Source organism: Danio aesculapii, chromosome 4 (assembly GCF_903798145.1).
Source record: "Danio aesculapii chromosome 4, fDanAes4.1, whole genome shotgun sequence".
NCBI classification, from domain to species: domain Eukaryota; kingdom Metazoa; phylum Chordata; class Actinopteri; order Cypriniformes; family Danionidae; genus Danio; species Danio aesculapii.
Genome location: NC_079438.1, coordinates 36,261,522 through 36,281,036, shown reverse-complemented (window position 1 = coordinate 36,281,036; position 19,515 = coordinate 36,261,522). Strand labels below are relative to the sequence as shown.

Here is a 19,515-nt window from a genome sequence, read left to right as displayed (position 1 = left end):
CCTTCCAGTATGACAGATCACGATGGTCTCGTTTACTTGACAATTTTAATTTGACAGTAATGTAATTTAAGGTGGTACGATACTTTCCGACATTAATAAATGGTCATTGTTTATCTTTACATCACTTTGTTAAAGAATAGATAATTCACGAACTCGAAAAATCATCACGCTTCTAGTATATTCTCTCAGCTGTTCGTAATTAGACCAAACGCCGCCTCATTTGCCAATGAGTCACCTCTAATCGATTCATTTGAAGGAATCGTTTAAATAGGGTTGCGACTCGGTCAGATTGATTGTGACAGCTCACATTAGTGAGATATTCATGTTGGCGTATCATCCCTTTCACTCCTTATTTCCTTTTGGTTGTTATCGTCTTTTAACAGGATAACCGGATAAAAAGACAATTTTAAACATGTTATATGTGTGGCCATAAAGCATTATCTAAAGAAAAGAAATGTCTTGAGGAAAATTTGAAAAACAAACAAACAACTATGTGACTCATATAAAGGTACATAATCTAAACAATACACCAATCTTTATTCAAATACAAAATTACAAAGCTCTTCTTTTGTCAGGAGTGAGGAGAAAACAAGCATGAGGAAACCGGCTAGGGCTGAATCTCATATCCGAGAGGATCCAGTCCTTTATCCAGGAGAAGCAGAGAGGATTCCCTCATCTTCTGGAGAAATTTCTGCAGCTCATCTTTAGAGAAAACCTAACAAACAACGAGAGCTCAGATGAAGGAACTACAATACAAGTAGTAGTATATTTACCATAAGCATCAAAAATGTACTCGGACAAGCAAAACCCACCTCCAAATTAATGCAAGTAATTTGCACAGATAAAATTAGATGTTGACAAGCATAAATAAAAGTGTTACTATTTCATTTTTAAATTAATTTTAACAATAAGGAAACAACTAGGTTTAGAATGCTTTTAAAATCACAAGTATTGTAATTATGTAAATGCATAAATATTAGCAATAATTGCCATACACCTTTCCAAGTCTGTAAACACAAAATTAATTGTGACTTATTGCATACAAAATAAAAGTTTGCATTTACATAATTGTGTACTGTGTAGACGTGTTAAGTATAGATGCATAGAAAATGTTTTAATATAAAATTGTTAGTTACATTTAAATATTAACATATCAAACTACTTTAAGTATATACAAGTATGTTTGCATTCAGCTATAGATAAAAACTCAGTATACGCACATATTCTGTAAATAAAATCTTGAATTTTGTACACGTATTACTCAAGATTAATCGTTAAACTTTATAAAATATATTAATAAAACTTTATAAATATTTTTGAATATTTTACCTTATTATATATTTTACTTCATTACTATTAAATTTTTTTCAGAATATTAATAATAATAAAAAAAATAATAATAATAATAATATTGAATGCACAGTTAGTTTAATGGCCAGTAATAATATGTTTGACAGATAAATTCTGAAGTCAGTGGCCCTGCTGATCTCTATATATTGACAGTGGTGTGGCACACAAACCTCATATAGCTTGTGTTGGTCAGATGCGATGATGTCAGCCAGACGCAGACTCTCCTGGTGGCGTTCAGTGCGCTGCAGTACGGTTAACAGAAGAAAAGACATCATGGGCAAACACAAACGCCGCAGCAGGGTCATCTGATGAGAGCGCTCTGAGTCTTCCTCAGCATCCTGCAAAAACAGGAAATCCAGACTATACTCAAAACAGCATTTGCTAAATAAAAGTACAATCATGACAGTTTATGTACAAATTCAATATACAGTAGAACCCCAATTCTGACAAAGTTGGGACTCTTTGTGGAATGAAATCACAAATCTTTGATTTGTTGATTTTCTTAAACACTTTACAATAAAATTTAACTAGTAAGTTATTTAATGTATTTACCAACATGAATAATGAACTATACATTACAGTATTTATTCATATCTTTAATGTCAGTTAATAAATAAAGTTGTTCATTGTTAGTTCATCAGTGCATTAAATGTTAACTAGCCCGAATTAAGACTTACTAATACTTTACAGTGTTGAACTATGATTAATAAATGCTCTATAATAATAGTTTAGTAAATGCATCAACTAGTAAATCAATTAGTTTAGTAAATGCATCAACATCTACCTTATAATTTTATATTATATTATGTGTAATTGTATTCATTGTAATTTCTTGTTTAAAATTCTACTTTTGTATTAATTTTATCTGTTATGTACCTAGGGTCTGAGAGTAACGCAATTTCAATTCCGTTTGTCCTGTACAAGTGGTTGAATTGACAATAAAGCTGACTTTGACTTGACCTAACTAATGAAAGTTTATTGTAAAGTGTGATAATATTTTTTAACTGACAAAAGTACAAAGAAAAGTTTTCAGATGTTTTCACTGAAAAAGTTTTAAGCTTATAGAACATCCATATCAACCAGTTTGAAACTGACATAATAGGATAATATTAAAAAAAGCATTTCATGTCAGATTGGGCAAACATCTGCTTGTAAAAATTTTGCAATCACTATCCTTCAATTCTCAAACAAATAAACATAATTAAAAAGAAAGGTGATGTGACTAGACCTGTCATAATAAGCAATATATCAACTTATCGCACAACACATGGACATGACTGCAATCAATTTAGTGATGCAATATATATCGCCTATACAGAAAAAAAACAATTCTAGCAACATTTTAGCTGATTGTGCAACATCTCTATTTCTATTGGAGGTGGTTAAAAAAAGCACTATAGTATGAACTATAAATCACTATAATATATTTTCATGTGCATGTTTAACAACTGAAAATAGGTCTGGTACTTTTTTTCTTAGTTCTTTGTACATTTTTGTTAACATTTATCATTATTATTTATTTGTTTAAGATGTTACGTTTACACATTCTGATTCCAATGCCTAATCATTAAATTGTTAAAATGACTATAATTAAATTCAATTGAATATTCTTAAGAATAAAATATTTCATGTTCTTTGGAAAAGTGCACTTGCACTGTGATGATATTATATTGTCATTCTGGCATTATATAGTGAGTGGCATAAAATTGTCCAAAAAAATGACAATAATATTGTTTATCGCATTATATTTTGGTGCAATATATTGTACAACAAAAATAGATATTGTGACAGGCCTAGATATGACTGTTAAAAAAAGGTTGTTGCATCCATAGAAATCAAAAGTTCCTTATATTTACAGAATAAAATGTATTTAGTCTGTGAAAGCATTGGAAATATTTTCTCTGTATTTTATTTTAGAAATAAAAGAGAATTTAGAAAATCCCCTTTTCTTGATTTTGTTGAATTTGACAAAAAGAGCTTAGCTTTTCACAGAATTATTAGATTATATATAATATAACTCAATAAATTTAAGCTCATAATGAACAATTAGAGCTGAAAAGGCATGTAGGATCTTCTCACCTCTCTGACATCCACCATCCAGCCTCCGTCTACAAACAGCAGCACATTATATATCCTCTCCTTCACATCTTCAGTAAGAGCTCCTAGACGCCCCTGCCAGGTCTCCAGCTCTATCTGGAGGAACGTGACACAGAAACACTATTACAGATCAAAGCCAGATGTGTTCAGTCTGCGGTGTGTGGATGTACCGTCCTGACCTTGTACTCAGCCTCTTTCATCTCATGGGCCACTTTCTCTGTGAACTTGGCTTGAGCAGGAGCTGTTGGCTTCACCGGAGGACAGTTCATGTGCTTGAACCACTCGTTAAACGCTTCGTGTGCTTCCTGTGAGGAAAAAGAAAGAGATCATCTCACTTAAAGTGCATTCATTATAGTGACAGGCAACTGAGCTATCGCCAATCCCCTCCCCTCAACCACAGATGAGCCAATAACAGTGGATTATCAGTTGCACTGGGCTCTGAAATAGGTTTAGAAAAACACAGAAAGATCCAAAAGCTAAAACGTTAGCTGTTAATGTACAGCTAAACGTTAATGTAACAATAATTTCTGGCATCTTAAAAGGATGGGCAATTAAATTAATTTATAATTAAATTTTATTCATTTCCATTTTTATAAGTATCAGTTTTTGATTTAAATGCTGTTAAGATGACACCAAGTAAAGACAAGATCGTGTTTATTATGTTAGTTTTAGTAAATAAAGTAGTAAACATTCAATTCAATTCAATTCAATTCAACATCAAGGAAATATCTTTCTATTTGCTGTACTGAAAAAACTGTGACACCACTTCGTGTTCTATCAAATTGAACTGTCAATTTAGTGAACCATTACACCCTTAGTGCTAATGTCACCTTAACAATAATTAATTATAGTTATATTATACAGGGAACATAGATATGTAGCGGTAACACTAGCTAGCTCTCACCTATCAGTGCCTCTTTATACTAAACTAGTTAAAATGTCAATTCATTAATTCGTACATGAACAGTGTTGATCCTGGATCCTTTGTCAAATGAAACATGCTTGCACTGTGATCTGTAAACCCTTGTTTGCAAATTATTGTTGTTATCCACCATATAAATATTAACATCTTTTATATATTCCTCCACAGCACATTTAAATGACACTTGAAGGAACACTCCACTTTTTTGCAAATAGCCTCATTTTGAAACCCCCATAGAGGCAAACAGCTGAGTTTTAACATTTTCTAATCCATTCATTCAATCTCCGTGTCTGACGGGAGCCCTTTAGCTTAGCTTAGCATAAATCATTGAATCAGATTAGACCATTAGCATCGTGCTCAAAATTTAAAATAAAAGAGTTTCAATAAATTTCCCATTTCAAGCTTGGCATCCTCTACAAAGTTTGACAGAAAATGACAAATTGCTATGTTTTAGGTTGATAAGGTTATGAAGTATACTCTCATTCTAGGGCAATAATCAAGAAACTTTCCAGCCATACCACGGCTGATGCAGGCGCAATGATATTACACAGCGATGTTACCCATTTACGTAGCTGGTAACTAATTTTAGGTGCTACATAATATCATTGCATCTGCTGCAGGCACGGTAAAGCAGAAAAATTCCTTTAGGTCAATTCAGTTTTGTACAAAAACAGCACTACTCACCAGATAAGCACGAATGCATAGATGTTCACGAATGGCATTCTCCTCCTCTGCAGGAAGTGGTGTGTCCATACCTTGCTCCTCCCATTGCCGGTAGATCTCACGCATGGAGTCTTCTGGCACTTTGGCGAAGACCATCTTAGCAGCGTCATGCTTCTTAGATGCTGTATTGTAGACGAGTATAAAATAATCAAATCAAAGAACTGATCTAATCTATCTACTGTCTGTTAGAAAGAAACAAACATTCAATGTGTGATGTATGCATGCTAATCAATGAAGATTTGTATTTCTGAATTTCAGTTTTCCTTTAAATTTGTTTATATCTGATGATTACAACAGACTTACGCTTACAAACAGGTCTGATTACAAATGGCTTCAATTGTTATTCTCATTTGTAAATCACTCTGGATAAAAGTAGAGACATGTAAATGCAAAAGCAGACACTTTGTTTAAAAGGATCATTACGCATTTGTTACAGAGTGAAAGGATCTAAAATGCATGTATATAATGTTTGTGAAAGTTTAATTTATTTAGTGCTACTAGTTGCCTGTTTTGCAATACCTACAAACGAGCTTATACAACTAATCAGTGCTTCAGTGAAATTGTGTGTGAGACTGCGTGACGTATTTTAAAGAAAAAAGCAATGGATGAAATATAAAATGACCAATTACACCATAAATAGATTTTGATATATTAGTTTGGCTGTGAAAGTCTCACCTAAGAACTTCCTCATGATGGCGTTGCTCTGTTTAAGTACTTCAGCTCGTTGAGCAGGATCAAACACCAGCCAGTCAATCACATCAATCTTCTGCTGATCCTCCTGTACAGAAAGGAAATGTTAAATAGTTTATTACACAGTTAAACACTTAATGCAATGGCTAACCTTAACTATAAATGAGCTATACATAATGAATTTATTAGCTTTTTGTAAGCTATTGTTACCTAATTAACATTAAAGAGCCCGTATTAAGGCTTAAATCTGTAAGTGTACAGTGTTTAAAACTGTTGATTCATCTATAAAAGAGTCGACTCATAGTGCTTCAAACGAGTCGTCTTGATAACGAGTCATTAGGTGTTTCGTGATGACGCGGCTACGAAACACAAGTAGTTGCACGCGCAAACCCGGGAGGTTTGAAACCTGTGGCCCCGCCCACTAACAGAAAAATATAATCGCGGATATAACGGAGGACGCGGGTGGTAAGGGAGGTGTCGCCGCCGCGCCGTCTCTATTCTGGACGCGCCGGCCCTGTGTGTGGGTGTGTGTGTGTGTGTGTGTGTGTGTGAAAAGAGCAAGTAGAATGTGACGGGCTAGGAGATCTCCTCGCCAGTTCTTGGAGTTTTTGCACAATAAAATAGTTAGTCGTCAGTATTTTCTAGTCCATCGTCTGTATTTACATTCACCCACTGGCAGCCAAAATCCACTATGAACCGTGTATGCACTGTGACTACTTTTATATTGTTGATTAGCAGCTGGGCATTTCACTCTGTCTTGCCCTGAAGCCTATCAGTGTCATCGACCAATCGCAGCAGGCTGTCATCGGTCCAATCAGTGCAGATTAGCTTCGCGCTGAGGAGGGGTTTGGGAACAAATGAATCACTGAACGATTCATATGAGAGTCGCTGGGATAATTAGGTAAAAATAAATGCAGATTATAAGACCATCAAAGTGTTTTTTGACCTTGCATGCATATTAGACTGTTGTTGGAGACCCTTACAACCTAAATATGACCCTATTTCATGTATAATATGGGCTCTTTAATAAATCATTGTAAGTTCATTCTCAAATACTAGGCATGAACCCAGAAAAAAAGGATTACAATTTTTCATTATTGTAATCTCCGGACACTGTTTAGGAATAAACAACTAACATAAAATGCAAGCATTTAATGCTTTAACATATCTGCGCTATTAGTTGTAAGAGTTCAGTGTTGCCAGATTGGGAGGTTTTTTAATTTGATTGTGCGGGTAAAAAATGGCTTGGGCGGGTTGACAAAATTTGGGCGGTTTTGAAACAAATTTTTATATCAATTTTTTTTAACAAAACATAACTGTGTGCTCCTACTCAATTCAGTTAGTAATGACCAATGCGTAGCGCAAACTGCATTAGCCTACCCACAAGCAGGTGAGGAAAAGTTGTATCAAAATCTGACTCCCCTTCGCATGCAGTTAAACTCACAGCGGCTTATCATAAAACTTTTATCAATACATTTTCCGCAATTGACAGCATGAACAAAGAAGCGTTGGCTGATTGACAAGCAGAACCTTAATGTGTTCAAAAGACAACAAATCCTAAATCCATACAAGGATCCATGGAGCTGCTGTGAAAGCTGGAACTCCTGTGTCCTGCTTCTGTTGTGTCAAACAAGTCATTGTTTCATGAGTTGCCAAATGAATTCTTTTCACCAGATTTACGAGAAACATTGGAGCACACTAGCTTATTAAGATCCCCTAAAAGTAACACATTGAAACTAACATCTAAAATAATTTATTTTAATTTTACAGGATATTGAATGCAAAGAATTTATAAACTATTAAATATTGTTTTTAAACAAATAAATCTACAATATATTTGGGTTGGTTTTGGACGGCTTTTGGGCTGGAAAAAGTCAGCTATATCTGGCAACACTAGTTCTGAATACGTTACATTCTTTCAGCAGTCAGTTATAAGTCCAATAGAGGCTATTCAAGCAGGAGTGGAAGGATGAAAATATAAAAATATTTATATTTTACCACTGCTGAGATGTAAAAATGTTTAATGTTACATTTTTAAATTGTAGTTTTGTAACAGTTTTTTCTTTTAAATTTGCATAGCAAGATAAAACATGTCTTATTTAATTTATACAATTATACCTTTTAAAATCCAAAATTGTATAAGTTAATGTGTTAATGTGCAAGTTAATGTGGAAATTGAAATAAAAAAGTAAACTAATATTTTTCCATCAAACCTGTGGTAAGCTAGTTTTCATAAATGAAGTGTTCATTAGTACCACTGTAGTTGCCGTGTCCAGTGCAGGTGTCAGGTCATGGTGGGCAAACTCATCTGAGTCTCTCTCTCTGATGGTCTCCACTACTGTTTTTGTGATTGCTGCCACTTCCAAACCTAAATACCACAAAACATTTGGTGAAATTATAACGGTGTAATGAGTATGTAATGCACAGGAAGTCTTTAGTGCAAAATAAACCCACCTGCTTGTGTTGCGAGCTCCAGACAGTGTTTGCGCTGCTCAGTCTCAGTGACTTCCTCCAGGAACTGAGCATATTGTGCCACAGCCAAATCTGCAGGAAGGTGACTGACGTAAAACGCAATGAGCTCCACCTGCTTCTCCTTCACCAACAGCGAGATGTAGGCCTTCAGGACGTCTACACACACCTCCTCCTGAGGAGTTTAAAACAAACGTAAATATTTTTCTCTCCATAGCAATTAGACACAAAATTAAAAAAAAAAACTGTGTGTATATACCTTGAGCTGCATGCCCAAACTGCGATAAAACAACACTAAATGTGACATGAAGCGTAAGAGATGGGCTGGCAAAGGTGTATTTCTTCCCAACCAATCACTGAACTCCTCAAGAAGACCTTTAGATAAATTTAGAGGATGTTATTTCTTTCTTAAATAAAAAAAAGTCTCAAAATAACAATTTTCTGAAGCGTACCATCAAGATCTCCAAGAATGACAAACTTCTGAATCACATGGTAGTGCTCCTTGGTTGCGTCCAGAACTCTCTGTCAACAAAACATTTGTGAAGGATCAGAAAATAAACACCAACTTCCCTGTTTACATGACATTTTCAATCAAAAATGAAAAACTTTATACATTTTCCCTGTTTGTTTACATGACAATGTTGTTTTGGGGTCTGAAAAATACCCTCTTTGTTGTGGCGGTGTAAAAAATAAAGTTTTTGAAAATGATGACATCATGTTTAGGCGAGTGTAGATTTAAGGACAGCACAAACAAACATACACAACAATGACAAAGTATGTGGTAGTGTTGTTGGTGCTCAAGTGTTTGCTAAAACGTCATCAGCAAAGTGTTGATTTACTTTACATTAGAACCAAATGCTGAGACACATCTTTTACACATGAAAAGTTAGACACAAGTGCAGACAGCACATCATCACTTGCTTAGATACTGTTCACTATCAAGGTGACAGCGTGAAACACTGGCCTGCCACATGTAATACAGTGCTTTTTTGAAGTTTTTGTGGATTGCTGTAAACACAGATCTTATAAAAACATTGTTGTGTTGACATGAACATTTTTTCATGAAAAAGCTACATTGTTGTTGTCTAAACATAGCTATATTTTTACACATTAAGGCGCAATCCCAATTCTATTTTTGTACCCCTACACCTTCCCCCTTACAACAGAGGGTTAAGAGGAAGGGCTTCAAAATTGGGACTTCATTACAGCACCTGCACAAGTCATCGCGATCTCTTGCTTCATGTGAGATCAGATGATCACGACTGCTGTAGTTATTCCAGGTGTGCTATTTTTTGGTATTTATCTTCAAGAAATCATTGAAGGCATATATTATCGATCTAATGACGATCTAACGATCTAATGTGGCAACAAGATCATAACTGTACTATTTACACAGTGGCCATATTCATCAATGTAAACACACCAAAAACAACATTAACATTATAGTAGACACTGTAAAAAGCCCATTCTCTAGACATAACTGACAGGGTATTTGAGTGTCATCGAGTGTTGAATGTTGTGGGACTGCTGTACAGGGGTTATCATTAGGGTTTATAGATCGCAAAATTCAGCGTTTTTTTTTTTTAATTTTTAAGCATGACGGTAAAACATGAACGCGGTTATGAATATATTAAAACGTGTTTGTTTGTTGTAAAATTCTTAATAAGGACAACAAAAAAAAACTAATTTGTGCATCTTCTTACTTCCGGGTTCAGCAATGCTGCCGCTGTGGCTGGTGTATTCTGAGAAATCTTCGTTCGAAGGGCTATTCACCCCTTCCCCCCAAGCCTTCAAGCTAAAGAGAATTGGGACACCACCCCCCCTTGGCCTGCACGCGCAAAACGAGGGTAGGGGTAAGGGTAAGGTCTAAGAGGTAGAATTGGGATTAGGCCTAAGGACTCTCACCTTGGACTCTGTTGCTTGAATCTCTTCAAAGACTTTCTCCAGTGTCCAACTAAATAACAAAAAAGAATCAATCATTTAGTGGAAGTGGATATAAAAAGAGAGAATGCATTTAGCAAAGTCCTACTTGGTCTCCAGGAAGACTCTGGGCAGCTCCTCCAGCTCTTCACTGCCCAGACCAGAGGAACAGATCTCCTGCTCCACCAGAGTGTCCACCATCACCCGGAAATAAGCCCATACTGTGTCCTCCCACGACTCACACACCGGCAACAGCTGCAAGACACAAGTACGTGATCAAATAATGACTAAAACAAGAGGAAATGGTTTAAATATTAGTTAAAAATATGACTATTTACCTGTTTGAGGTTTCCGCTCAGCGCAGCATAGATAGCCCTTTCATACTTGTTGAACTGCTCCTGAAACAGCAACATAATATAGACTCTTAATTGAAATGACAGAAATATTCATAGACATAATGTAAAGACCATTTAATGAAAATTGTGATATTTCCTTTTTGAAGTAATACGCTGATGCTATAAACCCATTTAGGAACTTTGCAGCAGAGCGATGTTTTAAACTTTATTCAAATATATAATTATATATTTATCTATTATATAATTGAACAGCCTTTTCCAGGATATTGTTTAAACTAAGGAAACCATAACCATACATCTTACATGACCATTCATTTTGACCAGCCTAAAACCAAATTTACTACATTTAGTAGTTTTTTTTCCCCCTCAACTCAAATTTCTCAAACTGTCTAGTGCACCCATGTAGATGTCAGATCTATAGAGTTTCCTCACCTCTTCTGCCATTCTCCAACAGCAAACCTTCCAGACGCTGCGATGAGGATTTCCTTCCACAGGCTGAAGCTCTCCACCCCCTGAACACACACACACACAGACAGTTCACTGCATCTGACAGGTAAATGTCCTTGACTTTCAGTTGATTATGACCACTGGATAAATAATAGGAAAAATAATAACATTTTAAAGAGTCTGAACTACTTTTAAATTCAATATTAAAAAAATAAAAAAGCATAATAAAGCATGCTATAGCTATACCCATGATAATTTCAAATAACTACAATGTTTCTTTAAAATTACTGATTACTAAGATTACTGAATTTAAAACGTATATTAATGTAGTTATATTTATAGCTAGTGATTTCATTGCTAGTTCAGCTAAAATAATCATCTTTTATTCACGGTTATGCTGTTCTAAATTTCCTTGGTCCATCATTTAGTAATGACAGAACTAGCATTTTGATTATTTGATGTAATCTATGAATGTGCCATCTATAAAGACTCAGATGTTAAATAAAATAGCCTTAAGTTTTAAATGAATAAGCTTTTAACGGAGAAACAACTCTCTCAGGTTTAATTAGCAATATCTTCATTGTGTTTAGAAGATTAATTAATTCTTATGGTTTTGGAATATGAGGTAAAACCAATATAAAAATGATAATGTTTATTAAATAGATATAATATGTATGTAGTTAAACATTGCTTTTGGTAATTAGGTATGTGTGTGTTGACCTCCATTGATGTTGGGGTCATGGTAGAGTTTCCAGCCTTCCAAAGTGGCTGCACGCCAGGCCTGACCACAGCGCTTACACAACCTCTGAGCCTACACACGCACACACACAGAGAGAGAGAGACAAATGTATAAAGTTACATTTTTAGTATCAACAACTCAAGTAGTTTAAAAAGAAAAAAAAAGCAGAATTTTAGACTTTCCTTTCAAAGCTCTTAAAAATTCATTGGTTTCTCAAGATGCTATACATTTCTGAATGACTGTCACCATAAAAACACCACCTGGTTAAATGGCTGATACTTCTTTTTCCTTGTTTTTAAAACTGTTCAAAAGAAAATCTACGTTTCTTCAGAGCATTTATTAAAATAAGCAGAAAACTCAGAATCACAAGCTAGAGGCAATTATTAATTAATGGAATAATTACTTACAGTGAGTAATAATTACAAATAATCAACATATTATAGGATTAGAGCTTAGTTTAGTATCAGAACGGACCCATAACAAAAACACTGTGTAAACAGAAATGCAACTTAACATTTGTGACCAAATCACAGTATTTATGAATAATAAAATAATACAATACTCAACTACAAAATACCCAAGAATGCCCATACCTAATAACTATCCAAAAATATAGGATTAAAACTATAAAAACAGCTGGTTCAGTTATTGGCTTTACTCCTGATTCAGTTGAGGTTATTTTAGAAAAGAAAACAAGGGTGAAAGAGAAAATGATTTTTGTGTTGGGAAGCTCGTCCTGTAAATTGTATTTTTAGTAGGAGATTGTGTTTTACAGACTCATTCACAAGGTCTCTCATCATTCCTGCAATTACATTTTATAACAAAGTTGTGTAATTTCTGCGTGGATTGGCTGTGGTGTTGTTTTTACAGTCTCATTATTCATGTTTAACGGTGGCAAACCCATTAAAGTTTCCCATTAAAGATATAGTTACCCCAAAAATCTAAGTACTACCATCATTTACTAATTTGCTCCAACCCTGTTTGAGTATCTTTTTTTTCTGTTGAACACAAAGTAAGATATACTGAAGAATGTTAGAGAAGAAAAAAAAGCAACCAGAGACTTCCATGGTATTTTTTGTACAAAAGCTGCTTTTTCCCAAGAATTCCTCAAAATATTTTGTTTTGTGTTTAACAGCAGAAAGAAATTCATAAAATTTACAACCATTCGAGTGAGGAAATAAAACTTTGGGGTGAACTATACCTTTAAGGGAATGAATAAAGCATCTTAACTAACACACACCTCATCAGTCATGCCAGCTCGTATGAGATTGAAGAGGTTTTTGAGGAGGCGAGAGTCATCCTCTCTGTCCAGGTCTGCCAGGGGTCTCTTCTGTCTGATGGGAGCATCGGGATCCAGTTCAGTGACCAGCGGCCTGCTTAAACCACCAGTAGACTGATTCCTCCTCAGCTTCAGAGTGTGAAGTGTGTTCTCCCTGCACCAACAACCAAATTAATCAGCTATTTCCTTTAAACATCCTGAGACAATTCTCAAACATATAAATGAGTGATAAAATCACTTACCAGTACACAGATTTAGCGTAGTATTCAATGTTATCAGAGAAGTCTCCTATATCATCTTTAGCTATACTCTCCAACCAATCCACCACCAGCTAAATAAACACACACGTCAGATTTTGAGCTTTTTTTTTTTACTGTAGAAATATATTGGTGTAAAATGGATGTGTGTTTACCTGGCTCTGTCGCACCATACTGTCCTTTTGGAAGAACTGCTCCATTACTGCTTTCTCACTCTCACTAGGCATCTCCAGAGAAAACACAACATGACACAGTTCATATCAAAGTCAGAGGTCCACGAGTGAAAACAGGAACACACTGGGGAGAACAGTCTAATTGAAACTGATATGGACACTGTATTATATTGACTGTGAGTTTTTGAAAAATTAATTCAAACTTAAAAAAAGAAGCCTAAATTGGAGAATATTATATATTTAAAAAAAATAAACAGATTGCAGCAAATACAATTATACAAGAAGCTCTAGTAAATTAACTGGTATTGCATTAAGTTGTCTATTCAGAATAAAAATTGTATCTTTATTTAAATGAACAAACAAAAAATACAAATAAAATGTGATTCTCTGGTTTTATAGAATCATGCAGCTCTATCCCAAGCAGACGAGTAGAGAGAAACACGCATACACTTACAGTTATATCCATCATGATGTCTTCTTCTAAAACTGTCTGGACTCTGTCTCTGTGTTTGAGAGAGTATTAACAATACATGAGCAAGAAAGTAACAGTAATACTTAGATATTTAAAACTACTATTGTTTTAAAGTTTGGGGTTGGTAGGATTATAATTATTTATTTAAAGACAATCTTTTTTTAACCAGCATTTATTTGATCAAAAACAGCAGTGAACAGTAACAGATAAGATAAATTTACTGCAGCAGACATTACTTCAGTCTTTAGTGTGACATAATCTTTGAAAAGTCCCTCTAATGTGCTGATTTAGTATTCAAGAATCATTTCTTATTAAGATCAATGTTGAGAACAATTGTGCTGCTTAGAATTTGCGTGGAAGCTGTGATACATTTTTGTATACTTAGATGAACTAAGTAAATAAAACAAAAAAAATTCATTTGATATGGAAATAGATTTTAAATGCGGTCAATTTTGATCAATTTTATGCATCCTTGGGTTTAAGTTTATTTATTTATTGCCACATCAGCAACTCATGGCTATTTTATGGCAAGCTAAATATAGGTAAGAAACAAATAGCATAATGATAACAACTTCAATAAGAACTTAATATTTCTTATGCATTTATCAAAACAGTAGTGTGCGTGGTGTAATGTATGCGTGTGTTGTACCTGTACAGAGAGGTGATGAGTCTCCAGGTCACCATCTCTTGCTGCAGTAACCAGGTGATGCTGACAGTTTTGGAGGATTTCTGCTGACCGGGGGCCGAACGGAGAACCAGTTTCTGCAACACACTGACCTACAAATCAGGACAGTGCATTAGTAATGACAGAGATTTTATTTCACTTGCTGCAACACAAACAACTATAGGCTTTATTTTGCCCAATAAAAATATTTTATGCATTACATACACTTTTCAAAATTCATTTGTCAAACAAGTTAATATTCTTGTTCAAGCATTGTGTGCCAATTTCAAAAGTTACACACAGGTCAACCGAGAAAAAAAAAAACATAATAAAAGTATTAGTTTAAATTACATTAGTTTAAAGTCCTTTAAATGACATTTAGTTTACATGTCACTGTAGGTGTTTTATTGGAAAACACACAGAAACAATCTCCTCTCAATACAAACATATACTAAAGGTGAGAAGATGTATTAAAGCATTAATAAGTAGGATTATTACAGTCTTGAATAAGTCAAGGTTCAGAAACAACATTAATTGATGCATTTTTTTATGTGACGCTGCACAAAAAAAATAAAACAAAATAAAATAAAAATAATAAAACAGAAATAAAAATAATAAAACAGAAATAAAAATTGAATGAATTGCAAAAATGTAAATTTTGGCCTAAAGGTCCTGAATGTAATATAATTGTTTACCTAGAGAAAAACAAATTCATTAATAATAATAATAATAATAATACAAAAATTTCTATAAAAATACTAAATGTATGCTGTTTGCATTTAATACAGCCAAAATGCTCACAAATATATTAATATATTTAAATTCATACATACACGCACGCACGCACGCACGCACGCACGCACGCACGCACACACACACACACACACAGATATATAAATTCAGTATTATGTACTGCTAGTGTACCTTATCCTGACAGAGAGCTTCATATTCCTCCAAAAGATCAAACACAGCTGTGGATGCATGGCGCAAATAAGACTGCAGGAATTCAGGAAACAAACCGAGGGAAGCTGAGAGAAAAAAAGGGAAGAGCTGTAAATTGTCAATTGATCGCTTCATTTGTGATTATGATTTATAAAGAGTATATTTACCAGCCTCCCCAGGATCATCTTCCTTTAGCATCAGAGCGCTCATGCTAACATCGTCAGTAAAGCTGGTGTCCACTATTCCTGATAGAGGAGACGGGTAAAGACTGTTCGTCCAGTCACTGTCATCCAAGTTCTGGAGAGCAAACAAACAACAGCAGCAGACAAAAATGTTACTAACACAAATTAAATTTACAGTTAAAGGCTTTTTTTTTAAATTTTCTTCAAAATATTCCCCAAGTGATGTTTAATAGAGATTTTTTCTATTAGATATTTCTTCTTGTTTCCTTTAGTCTGACTGGAAAAAAACATATTGAAAAAAAATTTATATCAAATCTGTTGAGGTCAATATTATTAACCACCTTAAAAATGATTTTATTAAATTTTATTGCCTTGACATTGGACTCTGACTGAAATTAATTACTAGTATCTCACAAAGGAACTAGTCAAGTATTATGTATTGGCATCACGGCAAAGATCAAATAAATTAGTTATAAAACATTTGTTATTAAAACTATCGTTTAAAAAATGTGTTGGAAAAATTTCTCTATTAAACATCACTTGGGAAATAATTGAAAAAATAATACAAATCTGACAGGAGGGATAATCATTTTGTCTTTATCTGTACATAGACTGTACAGAGGGATAAAGGATGTTATGTTCATACAAACAGGGCTCACTCACCATGCTCAGACCGCCTTTGGTACGAGGTGTGTTTACGAAGCGAGGGGTTCTGCTTCCTGAGGTCCCGAGGATGGCAGACACATCGGGATTCCTGAGGGCACTTCTTGGGGTGACTGTAAAATAATAGTTTAAAAACAAACAAACATATAAATATAGCATGCTCTTCACACATTTGAAGAGTAAATGCACTTAAATTCAACTTAACCACAATAAATATTTTTTAAACTTTTAGATTAGATTCAAAGATGAATGTGACTCATGGCATAAAAAAAAAAATTAAAAGACAACTAAAAATACCCATACACAAAGTTTTTATGAACATTTTTGGCTCTTTCTAATATTACAGTTTTCATACAGCTGACTATAATACTTTAGAGAATATAATTTTTTTATTTTCTATTTATTTTATTTAAATGGTCTGCATCTGTTTTTTTTAAATTACACCCTTTAAAAAGACAGGTTCACATTTGGATGTACTGTGTATACTGTACTGCATATACTCAATATAAGGTAATTTGATTTAAAAAATAAGATTAAAATGTTTTTAGACCGAATCAAATTACATTAGTTTGACTGTCCCCTGCATGCAGACAGTTAAACAAAGAAAATATTCATTTTGGATTATAGATCACATCTTATTTACTTCCAATTTGAAGCTCACGGCTCTTTTTTTCCCCAAGAGCACAGTGCAGTTGAAAGTTATTATCCCTTTTGTGAAACTTGAATTGTTTCTCAAATATTTCTCAAGTGCTCTTTAAAAGAAAGTGGATTTTATTCCCAACACATTTTTAAACAAAACATATTTATAATTTATTTCTAATAACTAAATTCTTTGGTCTTTGCCATGATGTCAGTACATTATATTTATCTAGCTATTTTAAAGTGCAACTTAGTAGTTGGTTTAATATAGGTTAATTAGTTTAATTTTGGTTAATTAAGAAAGTCATTTAGACAACAGTGGCTTATTCTGCAGCCAGCCAACTGAAAACAAATCTTAAGGAGGGCTAATAATATCGACCTTAACAGATTTTACAGTTTTGTTTTGTTTTATATTCAGCCAAATTAAAAGAAATAATGCTTTCTCCAGAATAAAAAAATTAAAGGAAATACTGTGCAAAATATTCTTGTTATTAAACATCATTTGCGAAATATTTGAAAAACAATACAAATATCACAGGAGGGCTAATAATTCTGTCTTCATAGTTCATAGTGTATGTGTGCAGTGTGTGTTTACTCACATGTCTGTTTAAGACGAGGTCCAGGTGTTTGGCGCAGTAGAGGTCGAGCAGGGGTCGTGCTGGTGCCAGGAGTGTCATCCTGTGCCAACGGGACTGAACTCAAGAGTAAAGGGAAAATAACATCCTTCCTACATGCTTATAATAGATTTTTTAAATGAGGATTAAGGAGATACAGACAGTGTTATTTGTAAACTTTGAAGGATACATGCAACCTTTTTGTGTGAACTCTTTCTGCGGGCTGCACGGGTCACCTCAGTGTCCCGAACCACTGGACTCAACCAAGTCTGATTCCTGCACAAGAATAAACACATTTTACATACTAAACATCATAACATCATGATGATGCTCATCAAATTAGGTGAACAAAGATTGTGTCTTTAGTGCTGCAGAAGAAAAAAATAAACAGTGTTTGCCAGGAAGAAAAACTTTCCCGGCCTTAACGTATTTTTACCACCCATTATTTAAAAAAATGAGAAAAAAATAACAAAACAAAAAACACTTTTTTTTTTTTTTTAGCAATTTTGGGCTTTATAGAGGTAAAAATTTGTTTTATATTTAGGCATTCTCCTTAATAATATAATTTCAGAAAAGTATTATTTGCAAATTCTAAATAGGGAAATCATATTAGCAGCCAATGACTATTAAAGTACAACATTGCTCACAGTGTTGTTTTGAAGTCATACTCCTATGCTAATTCAGACCGAATATTCAAAGTAGCGTAAAAAAATAATCGGTTATCAAACAATTATATTGTGCATATCCACTGCTCATATACATTTGTAATTATGTTCATATACATCTGCATCATTCTGATTAGTAATAGAAACCTGTACATATATTCAACTACTGTAAATCTCTAATTACAGTTAATAAGATCTGTATATATGTTCATAGTACATCCATCTGTAAATATTCCTATTGGACTCCTGGTTACAATGAAGTTGTTTCTAATCTAATCTTAAAAAACAGCCAGAACAAAGAGCGCTAACAAATTATTACTCTTATGTGACCTAAAATGGTGCATTTAGGCTATGATAACATTAACTTCTCATTCATTTAAAATAATAAAAGATAATATAAGTGATAAAAAATAAAATATGCTCTTTTCTGCATGTTTTCATATTCAAACTATACAACTGACATGTGGAGCGGTTCCCTTTACAGTAACTATATCCGGGTATGACAGAAAGGCAGTATAGCAACCAAAAATAATCCACCGCCATTCGTAAACAACCAGAACAATAATAAAATGTAATATTTACCATTCCATATTGTCTATAAGTTCGCATCTGCTAGCCTAGGCTGCTAGCACACGGTTTGAGCGCCTTCACTTGTGAGGTTATTTCTTCATCTGTGCCGTTCATGTCTTTGTGTAAATCACACTGCCCTCTAATGGAGTAGCTGAACGAGGAATACCGCACCACTAAAGTCTGCCAGGCACTGCCATCTACTGGATACAGAAAGAATTTCACGCAAATCAAACTATCTTATTTGTTCTATAATCATTTTAAATGTATGCAATTTTGGGATAACATGTAATCCTAATTATGCTGTAATAATATCAGTCTTTTGGAGCATATTTGTATCCTAAGCCAATTCAAAACGTATCTATTGCTTTATTAGAAGCACGCGACGTGTAAGGGATTATTTTTTAATTTGTACAATAAATTGAAATGTCACGTCTCATGAGTGGTATTCGGAGATGTCTGAGGGATTTTCCGTACAAATGTCACGTAGTTATTAACGTCTACATTAATGGCAGGTTATTACTGCTCATAATAATTCGATACGTAGAAAGATGAACGGGGTGAACGTTGCTCAAGTGGAAACTTCTTACGGTAGGTTTGATTTGTTTTCTGTCACATTTAAGCCACATACTAAAACTACGATTAATCTTATGAAAATTAATCACGATTTTACCAATAAAAACAC

The 19,515-nt window shown here is 34.1% G+C and overlaps 1 protein-coding gene across 1 annotated transcript; it reads right to left on the bottom strand.

Annotated features, from left to right (window-relative positions):
• Nucleotides 1-518: 518 nt before the first annotated feature.
• On the bottom strand, nt 519-18,933 carry nup107 (nucleoporin 107). Its single transcript, XM_056455552.1, has 26 exons — nt 18,846-18,933; nt 17,789-17,874; nt 17,584-17,676; nt 16,346-16,458; nt 15,668-15,797; nt 15,483-15,586; nt 14,544-14,671; nt 13,877-13,925; nt 13,405-13,476; nt 13,235-13,323; nt 12,954-13,146; nt 11,695-11,785; nt 10,960-11,039; nt 10,510-10,569; nt 10,281-10,426; nt 10,157-10,205; nt 8,704-8,773; nt 8,511-8,626; nt 8,237-8,426; nt 8,038-8,150; nt 5,768-5,870; nt 5,054-5,214; nt 3,627-3,752; nt 3,430-3,543; nt 1,521-1,688; nt 519-715 (listed from the first exon to the last, which is right to left on the bottom strand). Exons 1-26 carry the CDS (start codon nt 18,851-18,853, stop codon nt 608-610), a joined length of 2,760 nt encoding a protein of 919 aa, XP_056311527.1. The 5' UTR covers nt 18,854-18,933; the 3' UTR covers nt 519-607.
• Nucleotides 18,934-19,515: the final 582 nt, after the last annotated feature.

What these genes read in the sequence shown, in the direction of transcription:
- nup107 (XM_056455552.1), bottom strand. An exon ending in ACCTCGTCTTAAACAGACAT is followed by an intron (nt 16,459 to 17,583) that starts GTGAGTAAACAC and finishes ATTATTTTACAG; the next exon opens with TCACCCCAAGAAGTGCCCTC. An exon ending in GAGCTGGCATGACTGATGAG is followed by an intron (nt 11,786 to 12,953) that starts GTGTGTGTTAGT and finishes GTGCGTGTGTAG; the next exon opens with GCTCAGAGGTTGTGTAAGCG.